Source organism: Hypanus sabinus, chromosome 3 (assembly GCF_030144855.1).
Source record: "Hypanus sabinus isolate sHypSab1 chromosome 3, sHypSab1.hap1, whole genome shotgun sequence".
Taxonomy (NCBI): domain Eukaryota; kingdom Metazoa; phylum Chordata; class Chondrichthyes; order Myliobatiformes; family Dasyatidae; genus Hypanus; species Hypanus sabinus.
The window spans coordinates 16,121,243-16,134,311 of NC_082708.1; the positions used below are offsets into that span (position 1 = coordinate 16,121,243).

At 41.9% G+C, this 13,069-nt stretch overlaps 1 protein-coding gene across 17 annotated transcripts in view; it reads right to left on the reverse strand.

Moving 5' to 3' along the window:
• The window catches only part of gyg2 (glycogenin 2), a 120,564-nt gene that overhangs the window by 47,026 nt on the left and 60,469 nt on the right, over positions 1–13,069 (reverse strand). For all 17 annotated transcript variants that reach the window (XM_059963757.1, XM_059963755.1, XM_059963771.1 and 14 more), the window contains 4 exons: positions 10,790–10,964; positions 9,428–9,590; positions 9,214–9,340; positions 1,936–2,152 (listed from right to left, as the gene is read on the reverse strand). In XM_059963757.1, the coding sequence (XP_059819740.1) occupies positions 1,936–2,152; positions 9,214–9,340; positions 9,428–9,590; positions 10,790–10,964 (682 nt within the window). The remainder of the gene's footprint in view (positions 1–1,935; positions 2,153–9,213; positions 9,341–9,427; positions 9,591–10,789; positions 10,965–13,069) is intronic.

Genomic DNA, 13,069 nt, shown 5'->3' on the forward strand with positions numbered 1-13,069 from the left:
GAATAGTAACTAAACAGGATCAATGAAAGAGCATAGAAGACGACAAACTGTGCAAATGCAAATATAAATGAATAGCAATAAATAAAGAGTCCATAAATTAAGAGCCCTTAAAGTGAGATCTTTGGTTGTGGGAATAGCTCAACAGATGAGTGTAGTTACTCTCTTTTCTTCAAGACAATGATAGTTGAGGGGTCGTAACTGTTCTTGAACCTGGTGGCGCAAATGCTGAGGCTCGTTTCTTCCACCTGACGGTGGCAGTGAGAAAAAAAGCGCGGCCTGAAAAGTGAGTATTCTGATGATGGATGCTGCTTTTCTACAACAGCGTTGCATGTCGACGTGCTCTATGGTTGGGAGGGGTTAATAGGCTAATTGGTCACGTGGGTGTAATTGGACTGCACTGGCTCAAGAGGCAAGAAGGGCCTATGTTTTATCTCTAATTTAAAAATTATCAACTTCAAGAAAAGCATTGTGACTAAACAAATACAGATGCCAAGATTCAAATCTGGAAAAAGCCCGTTGACTAATATTTTTTTTAAATCACTAATTTTTATTGCAACACTAACAAATTACATTCAATACAACCAGTTGCCGATTACATTCATCCCCACCCCACTCTCCACCCCTCTCCCCGCCACCAACCAACTGAATAGTAGTGCATACACAGACAGAGTATTCCTATTTTAACAGAAGATCTTTTAAGTTAGATATCAAATTTGTCCACCTTAAGATTGTGTTTGGTTGTGCATCATTTGCTGATGATAATTCCAGGTAACCTGTTGACTAAATTTAAATTGTGGGAAGCACAGAGTCATAGAGCACTACAGTACAGAAACAGTCCTTTTGGCCCATCTACTAAATGCTAGCCAAGTCCCCCTCTACCTGCAGCTGGAACATAGCCCCTCTGACTCCCCTATCCATTTACTTACCAAACGTCTTTTCAATGTAACAATCGAATCTGCTACTACTACTTCCATTGGCAGCTCAATCCACACCCACATAACCCTCTTGAATGAAGTTGCTTCCCCTCAGGTGCCCCTTAAATACTTCACCTTCCAGCCTAAGCCTACAACTTCTGCTTCTGGTCTGACCTATCTCAGGATATCTGCATTCAGGCTCTGCTCCCCCCCCCCCACCCCACCACCCTTCTAAACCCTTATAATTCTGTACACCTCTGTGAGGTCTCCCTTCATTCTCCTACGCTCCAGGAAATAAAGCTCTAGCTGATTCAAACTTTCCCTTTAGCTCAAGTCCCAGTAAAGCTCTTGGAAATTTTGTTTGTACTGTTTCCAATCTTATTGACATCTTTCCTGTAGATAGGTGACCAGAACTGTACACAGTACTAATTCAACCTCACCGATGCCTTGTACAACTTTGGCATTAACATCCCAACTCCCATATTCAATACCCAGATTTATGAAGGCGAACGTACCAAAAGCCCTCTTTCAATCCTATCCATGTCAGAGATCATCCATTGTCAGAGATCCCCACCATCCAGTCCATGCTCTCTTCTCATTGCTGCCATGAGGTAGAAGGAACAAGGGCCTCAGGATGCTCCCCACCAGGTTCAAGAACAGTTACTCCACCTCAACTATCAGGCTCTTGAACAAAAGGGGTAACCACCCTTACTTGGCCATCTATTGAGATGTTCCCACAACCAATGATATTACTTTAAGGACTATCTCATTATCGCATGCTCTTGTCATTTATTTACAATGTCTTCTGCACTCTACTTGATCTTTCATTGATTCTGTTATAGTTACCATTCTATAGATTTGCTGAGTATGCCCGCAAGAATATGAATCTCAGGGATGCATATGGTGACACACATGTACTTAGAGTAAATTCTATTATCAGAGCGTTCAAAATCTCTGAAAGGCAAAACCCTTAATTTGCATTTGGAATTTACCAAGGTGGAAAATTATTATTCCAGTTTACCATTTTCTGAGTTTCCCTTTTCTCTCCATTCTCCTGTGTCAATAGTGGCATAATGGAAGTCGTATAAATGTCCCACCACGTATTCAAGAAGTTTATAAACGTGGAGTCCATGGGTGACATACTCTCCTGTACGGCACTCTTCGTCTCCACACTGTACGTGTGATGCCAAGGTTTTGTCGGTCCCAAAAAGTGAACCACTTTTACAGATGCGCCAAACCTAAAGGCAGTAGAAGAAACAAAAAGATTAAAAATATTTTACCTTTAGATAAAGCAACACAAGGGATTATGATGGACTTTAAATGATCAGAATTATGCATGTCATATAGAACACAGCTAGTTGACAGGGTGGTAATATTTAATTCAGTGGCACAGATAATAGAGTCTCCGTCTCTCAGTACCAGCCAGCAGGCTTCAACTGCTAATAATGCAGACTCCTCTATATTGGAGAGACCCATTGTAAGTTGGGGGACTGCTTCGTTAAACACCTCTGATCCATCCAAAACACGCAGAACTTCCCAGTGGTCAAACATTCTAATTTCCATTCTCTTTCTGACAGGTGGGTCCATGGCCTGCTCAGGATGGAGGGACAACACCTTGTATTACATGTGGGTAGCTTCCAACCTGATTGCATAAATATTGATTTTTCCTTCCAGTAAAAAAAATCTTTCCTCCCCCATTCATCTTCTTCTATTCCCCATTCTGGCCTCTTACCACTTCCCACTTGTATCACTTCCCCTGGGTCCCCTTCTCATTCCTTTTCTCCTATTGGTCTACTTTCCTCTCCTAGCAGATTCCTTCCTTTCCAGTCCTTTATATTTCCCTCCCACCCACTTGGCTTATTACCTTCTAGCTATCCTTTGTCCACTTCCCCCAGCTTTTTATTTTAGCATCTTCTCCCTTCCTTTCCAGCCCTGAAAAAAGGTCTCTACCCAAAACGTCAACTGCTTATTCATTTCCCTAGATGCCGCCTGACTCATTATGTCCTCCAGAATTTTGTACGTGTTGCTTTGGATTTCCAGTATCTGCAGAATTTCTTGTGCTAACAATATGGAGTTTGTACATTCTCCCTGTGACTGCAAATATTTCTTCCTAGTGCTTCCAGCCTCCTCCCGCATCCCAATGACATGTAGTTTGGTAGGTTAGTTGACCTACTGAACGGCAAACTTTGGGGGAGAGTCAATGAGAACATGGAAAGATAAAAATTAGAATTAGCTTAGGTTTAAGGCAAATGTGATGGGCAGCACTGCTTTGATGGACCAAAGGACCCATTTCATTCTGTTCCTCTCTGACATCTGAATGACGCTCAGTGACAATGCTTCACTGTGAATAGGAGGCCATATGTGATCAGGTGTTTTTCAATATATTTGTTGAGGTGGATATTGCAGTCAAGGAATTACACTATCCCAGAACTGTACAGGTCCTTCAGCCGACAATGCTGTGCCGTCCTTTTAATCTACTCTAAGATCAATCTAACCACGCCCTCCTACATCACCCCCCATTTTTCTACCATCCATGTGCCCATCTAACAGTTTCTTAAATGCCCCTGGCAGGGTGTTCCACACACCAACCATCTCTGTAAAGGTCTTACTTCTGACATGCCCCTATACTTTTCTCCAATCTCCCTAAAATTATGTCACATTGACCTGAACAGACAGTTAAGAGTCAACCACTTTGATCGGTTTGGAGTCAGATATGGACCTGACCAGGCAAGGACGGCAGATGACCTTTCTTGAAGAGGAATGAAATCATGTATTTTACAACAATGTGGCAGTACCACAGTTATTAGTGAGTCCAGGTTTTTTGTCTTTTTAATTCCAGACTTGTCCAATTAATTGAGACCATATGACTCCAAAACATTGGAGCAGAAATTGAATTGAAGTTCCCCAGTTGCTGCGATCAGATTTAAACATGTATCTCTGGTTCAATAGCTGAGAACCCTGGTTCAGAGTCTACCTTCAACGGCCCACCCTGAATGCTTTGTTGCTCAAAGTAATTGAGTAATTGCGCAATTAATGCCCAACATGCTAGACCTAATGAGGACAATGACAGCTTACATGTACAGTGTCCACTGTTGCAGGAATGGAAAGGATGCACATTGTTTGACAGTTATCAAATTTAAGTTATTGTCATTCAGATAAAACAATGTTCCCCCAGACCAAGGTGCACAACACAGTACATGACTTGGAAAAGGAAAAAAGGTGGAGGTGTGTGTTTCACGATAAACTCCTGGTGATGCTCCAATGAGGCAGTTTTGTCAAACTCACATTGCTCCAACCCTGAACACCTGACAGTCAAATGCCATCCATTCTATTTAGCAAAGGGGTTCTCATCCGTGATCCACACTGGAGCTTGCATACCACCAGCAGCCAACTATAAACCAAGTGCTTGAGCTACTGCACGATGCCGTCTCCAAACAAGAAGCTGTCCACCCTGACGCATTTCATATCAAGGTTGCTGACTTCAATCAGGCTTGTGTAACCCCCTGGGTCGCCTCAGGCTGGCTCAGCTCGTTCTCGTCTAGGGGGAGCAGCCTTCGGCCCCGCCAAACTGGGTAATCAGCTGCTGTGGATGCTGTGTGATGTCCCCGCCTCGCCCAAAAACAGACAGTACACCATTTGCGATTAAATGAGTACAATTTATAAAGGTTACTGTAACTAAGTGATTAATAATGATACAGTATATATGAAGAAAAAAAATAAAGAAAAGGCGCCAAACTTATCAAATTCCAAACCACTTCGTGCACAACCGTTGGAGCTCAATTACTGAAGTCTTCTGGGCACTATTCAATCCCCTCTGAACTCCTCGACTCGCAGCTCAGGACCACCCAAAGTGGTCAACCAAGCATATCTATTGTCGTCTCCTCTCCTCAGGGTACCTCCTGGCCTTGGACACCCCCCCCCACCCTTGGGGTCCATTCCTTGCCCAAACCCAAACAAGCTTCCAGCACTCTCTCGCAACAAAGAAGCATTCCTGCTTTTAACAAAACAAAGAAGCCATTTTGATTACATACACAGTAACAAAGAAAAAGCAGAAATCCCCTTTACACTTGTTTCAAGAAATTACTGCCCAATTACAATCAACATATAACCCAGGACCCAACACACTGGACCAATGCTATATTAAAATAAGGAATGCCTACAGTTCCATGCTTACACTGCATTTCAAGATATCTGATCACTTGGCTGTCCTTCTCCTACCTGCACATAGGCAGATGCTAAAGAACAAGGCTCCAGAGATTGGGACAATAAAGAGGTGGTTACAGGAGGCAGAGGAGTGGCTATGGCATTATTCAAGTCGATGGACTGGGCCATGTACAAGAACCCAGAGGATCTTAATAAATATACTGTGTTTGTCACAGACTTCATAAAAACAAGTGTAGATGAGTGTGTCCCCACAAAATCATTCAGAGTCTTTCCCAGCCAGAAGCCTGGATGAACCTTGAGATCCATAATCTGCTGAGGGCTAGATCAGAGGTATTCAAGTCTGATGACCAAAAAAATTCTGAGGGTCAAGTATGATTCCTGGAACTCCTAACTCGCAGGCGAAATGACAATTCTGGACTAAACTTGAATCTATGCAGGATGCTCAATAGTTCTGGTAGGGCTTCAATGCTATCACCTTTTATAAAGTAAAATCAAGCCACACAGGTGACAAAAGGGCTTCACTTTCAGATGAGCTCAATACTTTCTATGCTTGATTGGACCACAAAAACACAGGGGAAACATCATGAACTGCCACAGCCCCCGACGACCCCCTGATTTCAGCATCTGAGACCAATGTGTGAGCAACCTTCAAGACAATGCATCCATGAAAATCATCCAGTCCAGTTGGGGTACATGCCCAAGTACTTTCCACTGGCTGGAGAGTTCACTGGGGTCTTTAACCTCTTGCTCCGGCCACCTGAGGTACCCAACTGCTTCAAGCAGGCTTCAACTATACTGATGACAAAGAAGAATGTGGTAACCTGCCTCAATGGCCATCATCCAGTAGCACTTACATCCACCGTGATGAAGTGTTTTGAGAGGTTGGTGATGAAACATCATCTAATGCCAGAGAAGCGATTTAGAACTGCTCCATTTTGCCTAGCAGAGCAATAGGTCCACGGCAGGTGACATCTCTTTGCCGTCCAGATGTTCCAGGGTTGACTGAAGATATGCATACATCAGGATGCTCTATGTTGACAACAGCTCAGCATTCAATATCATCTGCTCACTACTAATCCATAAGTGCGACTGGACCCTCAATTTCCTCACCTGCAAACTCCAGTCAGTTTGGATTGGCAACAACATGTCCTCTGCAATCTAGACTGGCACCAGTGCACCACAAGGCTGTGTGTTTAGCCCCCTGCTGTATTCACATTACAGTTATGACTGTGTCGTTAAGCACAGCTCCAATCCCATAGTCAAGTCTACGACAACACCACTGTCATTGGCTAAATCAAAGGTAGCAATGAATCAGCAAAAAGGAGGCAGATTGAAAATCTAGTTGAGTGGTGTCACAACAACAACCTTTAACTCAGTGTCAGCAAGACCAAGGAGCTGATTATTGAATTCAGGAGGAGGATACTGGAGATCCATGATCCAGTCCTCATCAGAGGATCAGGGGTGGAGAGAGTCAGCAACTTTAAATTCTTTGGTGCTATCACTTCAGTGGCCTGTCCTGGGCCCGCATTGCAGGTGCAATTACGAAGAAAGCACAGCAGTTCTTCTACTTCATTAGGAGTTTGCAAAGATTTGACATGACATCTTAAATGTTGACAAACTTCTATAGATGGGTGGTGGAGAGTATATTCACTGGCTGTATCACAGCCTGGTATGGAAACATTACACTGCTCTTGAATGGCAAATCCTACAAGAAATAGTGGATACTGCTCAGTCTATCATGGGTCCCCACCATTGACTACATCTACATGGAACACTATTGCAGGAAAGCAGCATCCATCATCAGGGACCCCTACCTCCCAGGTCAAGCTCTCTTCTTGCTGCCCTCATCAGGAAGAACACCCAGAGAATTCATGACTGACACTACGAGGTTCAAGAACAATTACTACCCCTCAACCATTAGGCTCTGGAATGAAAAGGGATAACTTCACTCAGCTTCTCTTGCTCCATCATTGAGATGTTCCTACAACCTACAAACTCACTTTCAAGGACTCTTCATCTCATATTCTTGATATTTATTGTATATTTACTTATTTATTATTATTTGTTTCTGTATTTGCGCAATTTGACATCTTTTGCACATTAGACGAACACCCAAGTTGGTGAAATCTTTCATTGATTCTATCATGGTTATTATCCAAGTATGGATTTATGCCTGCAAGAAAATAAATCACAGGATTATATTTGCTGACGTATATCTACTTTAATAAATTTACTTTGACCTTTGAAGTAATATTAGCACAAATAAATGCACACTATGATTTTCTAATCTATGTCACAAGTTAAAAAGTAAACAGTTAAACGTGACTGGCGCTTCATACGTGGCGAGACCTGGATGATGGCAGGGAGTCCAGTGGCCTCCTGACCTGGGGGAAGAAGCTGCTTCCCTTCTGAACAGTCTAAGCCTAATGCTAATACCTCCTGCCTGATGGTAGGGGGTCAAGGAGATCGAGGGAAAGAAGACTCCAACAATGTTGCCGAGGGAGATAGGTCTAACAAAGGCAAGAGATTCTGCAGATGCTGGAAATCCAAAGCAAAACACACAAAAATGCTGGAGGAACTCAGCAGGTCAGGGAGCCTCTATGGAAAAGAGTATACAGTTGACATTTCTGGCTGAGACCCTTCATTATGCCTAACAAAGGTCTTTGTTAGTACTTTATTCCAACGGAGTAATCCTACCATGAGTAATCCTACCTTGTAGCATTCTTCATCGCAGCCCTGAATCCAGTAGGGCTTACTGAGCTCCTCCAGCATTTCGTAGGTGTTGAAAAAGTTTAAAGGAGATCTGGGGCAAAAAATTTGTTTTACTACAGAGTAAGTACCTGAAAAGCACTGCCGGGGTGATGGTGGAGGAGATAAGCACGACAATTGTATCTATGATTGTAAAAGGCATTTAGGAAAACTAATGAATATGCAGGAACAGAGAGATATTGTTGATATAGAGGCAGAGGATTAGTTTATCAACATGTTTGGTGCAGAATCATGGTCCGCAGAGACTGTTCTGGTGCTGTTCTGCGCTCCATAACCAAGTCAGCATACTTCACACTAGTGTACATCATAATCTGCACTATCGGGCCAGCATGAATCTTTGCAACTACAAAAATACATAGTGGCCATTTTATGAGGTACACCTGCATATTAACACAAATATTTAATCAGCCAATCACGTGGGTAGTGGGGTGGAGATGCACCTCTACTAAAGGAGGTGTAAGGCACTCCTTCAGTCCATAAGTCACCCTTGGGCAAGGTGTAGCACCTGCTTAGCTCCCACCCCTCACTGGATCAGGGTCACGTGAAGCCAAATGACCCTGGGCATCTGTATGAGCAGCTGGTACATATCACAAGTTCCAGTTATGCGTCCACTGACACCAGGCAGAAAATCTCTGAAGAGTATCAATAATGAATGAGGTCATGTGTCTTGCAAAGACATGGCCCAGAGTGCAGAAATGGCAAACCACTTCTGTGTAGAATTTGCTAAGAACAATCATGACACAGACCATGATCACCCATGTCATATGACACGTCACCTAATGATGAAGGTGAATCATGTGGCAGCAACTCAAAGCATAAAAGCATGCAGACATGGTCAAGAGATTCAGTTGTTGTTCAGACCAAACATGAGAATGGCGAAGAAATATGGTCTAAGTGACTTAGACTGGGGAATAATTGTGGGTGGTAGATGTGGTGGTTTAAGTATCTCAGAAACTGCTAATCTCCTGGGATTTTCACTCACAGACTCTAAAGTTTACATAGAATGTTGCAAAAAAAAAACAGAAAAAGCTCAGTTCTGTGGGTGGAAACACCTTGTTGATGAGAGAAGTCAGAGGAGAATGGCCAGACTGGTTCAAGCCGACAGGAAGATAACTCAAATAACCTGATGTTACACCAGTGGTTTGCAGAAGATATGCAGAAGAGCATCCCTGAACACACAGCACGTCGAACCTTGAAGTGGATGGGTTGCTGCAGCAGTAGGCCACAAATATACACTCAAGGGTACAGGAGATACCCGATAAAGCAGCCATTGAATACATTATGAAGCTGCAGAAGACCACACAAGGAATATTGGCAAAAAATACCTCATTTAATGGAACGGTTGAGTAAAGAAAAAGATACTTACTGTTTGAAGGCAGGGAGGTAGCTGTACAAGACAATGCTGGCCAGATTGTAAATGAATGGCAGGTGTTTATGGATATCCATTGTAGACCAATTTCTGAAGAAACTATTCAACAGGCCTTGATCTCCCCCTAACATCCAAAGCAAACAAAACAGACATAAAAACTGCTACAAAGCTAAATAAGAGCCAGCAACAAGTGAAGTGGAACTGCACCCACCATCAAAACTACCATTCTCTACTGCAAACTGTAGTAATCGGTCGTAGGTTTCAACGGAAGGAACGTAGACGAATACCCCAGTGTTGAAGCAGTCCGGCCAGCCAGGATCTGGAGCAGCAGAGAGCTCTTCTCGTTCAAAGAGTTCATCTATGTTTTGACAAACCTGAAAAATGCCATTGAAACAGATGCCTCAAAAGGCAGATGGAATTTGATGCAGATTTCATATCATTTAGACACTAGGGATTCTGCAGATGCTAGAAATCTTGAGCAATAGTCACAAAATGGTGGAGGAACTCAGGCAATACTTCTGGAGAGGACTAAAATGCTGCCTGATGCCAAGTTCCTCCAGCATTTTGTGTGTGTTTCGTACCATTTGCTGCTTCTTTACTCAATGGGATAATTTTCCTTCTCTGGACAACATTTTCAATAGCCACATTTCACCATGACTTCTCAGTTTAGTACACAGAACAGTATGGCTCAGGAACAGGCCCTTCGGCCCAGTCTTGCACTGAACTAAATTAGTAATCACATGGTCAACTAAACTAACCCCTTCTACTGACACAATGTCTCTACTCTTTCATTTCCCTCACATTCATGTGCCTATCTAAACATCTCTTCATCTTTATCATCGTGTTGTGTCATATGATGTGGACAATCATGGTCTTATCCACAAATTTCTCGGCAACATTTTCTACAAGACTTGCCATTGCCTTCTTCTGGGCAGTGTCTCTGCAAGACAGATGTCTCTGCCATTATCAACGCTCATCAGAGACTGTCTGCCTGGTGTCAGTGGTCACATAACCAGGACTTGTGATGTGTACCAGTGACATACATCGACTCTGGTCTCATCAAACAGATGCTCAGGGCCACACCTAGGTTTTGTACAAGGATAAGGCAGATGGAGGCTGTGAAAATACCCCTTAAAAGTCCTTAATGTATCTACCTCTATCACCACCCTAGGCAGTGCATTCCAGGCACCCACCACTCTGTAAACACTTGCCCCTCAACTCCTTTGAAATTACCCCTCTCATCTTAAATGCATGTCTTCTGGTATTAGACATTTCAACCATGGGAAAAAGATACTGTCTATGCTATCTATGCCTTTCATAATGTCACAAACCTCCATCTGATCTCCCCTCAGCCTCTCTAATCCAGGGCACCATCCTGGACCTCTTCTGCACAATCTCCAAAGCTTCAACATCATTCCTATTATGGGCTAACCAGAACTGTATGCAATACTCCAGTTGCGAATTTCAGACTCAACAGGAAACAGATCTCTTTCCCCTTCCCCAAGGGCATGAGTTCATTCTCGCCTCACACTCAACGAGGAAGAACTTGATGTCAAGAGAGTGCCAAACTCACCAGAGTATCAGCGTCCATAAAGACGCACTTCGAGTACTGCACGAGGCACCAGCAGTGTATTTTGGTGAAGGTGATCCCAAGCTCTGGCCTCGATAACAGGGCCAGGTGAGCCGAGTCCCTACTGTCCAGTACGTTGACTTCTCTGGCCTCATCAAATAGACACTGGAGCGCATGCCTAAGTTTTGTACAAGAATAAAGCAGACCGAGTCAGTGAACCAGTAGACCAATAATAAATGTTAACTTGGAAACTGTAGAAGCAAGGAGTCAAAAGGCAATCTAGAATAACTACAGTGCATAACTGGTGCAAGGCAATCTCTCTAACACAATGCACCATCTCTTTCAACTAGGAGATCAGTCCTTTACATTAGCAACATCACTGACTTGCTTGAAAAAAACTCTTATTTGTTCAGCCCTCTCACAGGGGCTCACATACCAATTTGTCTCTTTAGCTAGCTCTGTTAACAGCCACGTGATTGAGCCATGAGAAGGCCACCTTTCATAAGCAATATGCAACTAAGGTCAGTATGATTTAGGGGCTCAACCAAATACAAGCATTGGGATGGTCCGATTGAGGAACGTTGATCGCAGTGAATGCCGTGTAAATACTGCCTCATACACAATTATTAATTGCCAAGTTACAGATCATACACCAACAGATAATAAAGAAAGTAGATTTATAAAGAAATAAATCTTTTATTTGGAATTATAAAAGACCAAGAATTAGTAAATGTCACTTACAAAAAATTGAAAAAAGATGGAGGTCTTGCTTTGCCTAATTTAAGAATGTATTACTGGGTTGTTAATCAGCGATATACTTCCTTTTGATTGCACTGGGTTGATAAGAACGAGCGGCCAATTTGGGTAGATGTTGAATTGAAAGCTGTGAAACAGTTTTATTTAACCTTGTTATTGGGAGCTGCTTTACCTATACAATTAGCTGAAGTTGCTAATTTAAATTTATACCCTGTGTTAAATATTCTTTACAAATTTGGTTCCAATTCTGTAATATTTTTAATCTTAAAAAATCTAAACTTTATAGTTTAATTTATCAAAATTATTTTTTAAGCCTTCTTTGAGTGATCCAATTTTTTTTTACTTTGGAAAAATAAAGGTATTAATTTTTTTTGGATCTATTTAAAGAAGATAGACTGATGCCTTTTGAACAATTAGTTGATAAATATTCTCTTTCCTACTCACACTTTTTACAATACCTTCAAGTTAGACATTTCTTACAAAAATATTTAAGTAATTTTCCTTACATATTGGATGCCGACCTGTTAGACACTATTACAAGTATGAACCCTTTGATGAAGGGTTCCATTGGAAGAATTTATAACAATGGGATAAGCGTCCTTTATTTAAGATTAAACAAGATTGGGAAAAGGAACTTAATTTGACTTTTATGACAGAGGACTGGATGCAGATTCTGAAGGTGGTTAACTCTTCTTCCATTTGTGCTAATCATTCACTGATTCAATTTAAAATTGTACATCATTACTATTTGACGAAGGAGAGATGGTCTAAAATCTTTCCTAATGTTGATAGTTATTGTGATAGATGTAAAACTGAGACAGCCAAGACATGTTTTGGTCTTGCTCTATACTGGCACAGTTTTGGAAGTCAGTTTTTTTCTATAGTTTCTAAAGCACTTAAAATTAATTTACAACCTAACAAATTAACTGTGCTTTTTGGAATAATTCCTCAAAATAGCCGCCGTATTTCTTCGTCTGACCAACATGTTATTGCGTTTGTTATATTGACAGCGAGGAGGGCCATTCTGTTGAAGTGGAAGGATACGTCGGCTCCCACTCTGTCACAGTGGTTCTCTCAAGTGATGTAATGTCTTAGTTTGGAGAAAATTAGAAGTTGAACCTTCAAACCTATGTTTGATTTTGAGAAAAGATGGGGTTCATTTGCTCGTTACTACCATTTGAGCTAATTGATATATTTCCTCCACGATCTAATGGTAAATTTTGGCTTTTTTTTTGCTGGCGGTTTGATGTTTATCAGAGAACGTATATGTCAGCACAGACAACCCTGAGATTATTTTTCATACAAGCAATCTATAGAACAGGATCAATGGATAATAAACTGTGCAAATGCAGATATAAACCAATAGCAATATATAACAATCATGAAATAACAAGAGATCATTGATTGTGGGAACATCTCAATAGAGGAGTTTAGTTATCCCCGTTTGTTCAAGAGCCTGATGGTTGAGGGGTAGTAACTGTTCTTGAACCTGGTGGTGCAAATCCTGAGGCACCTATACCTTCTACC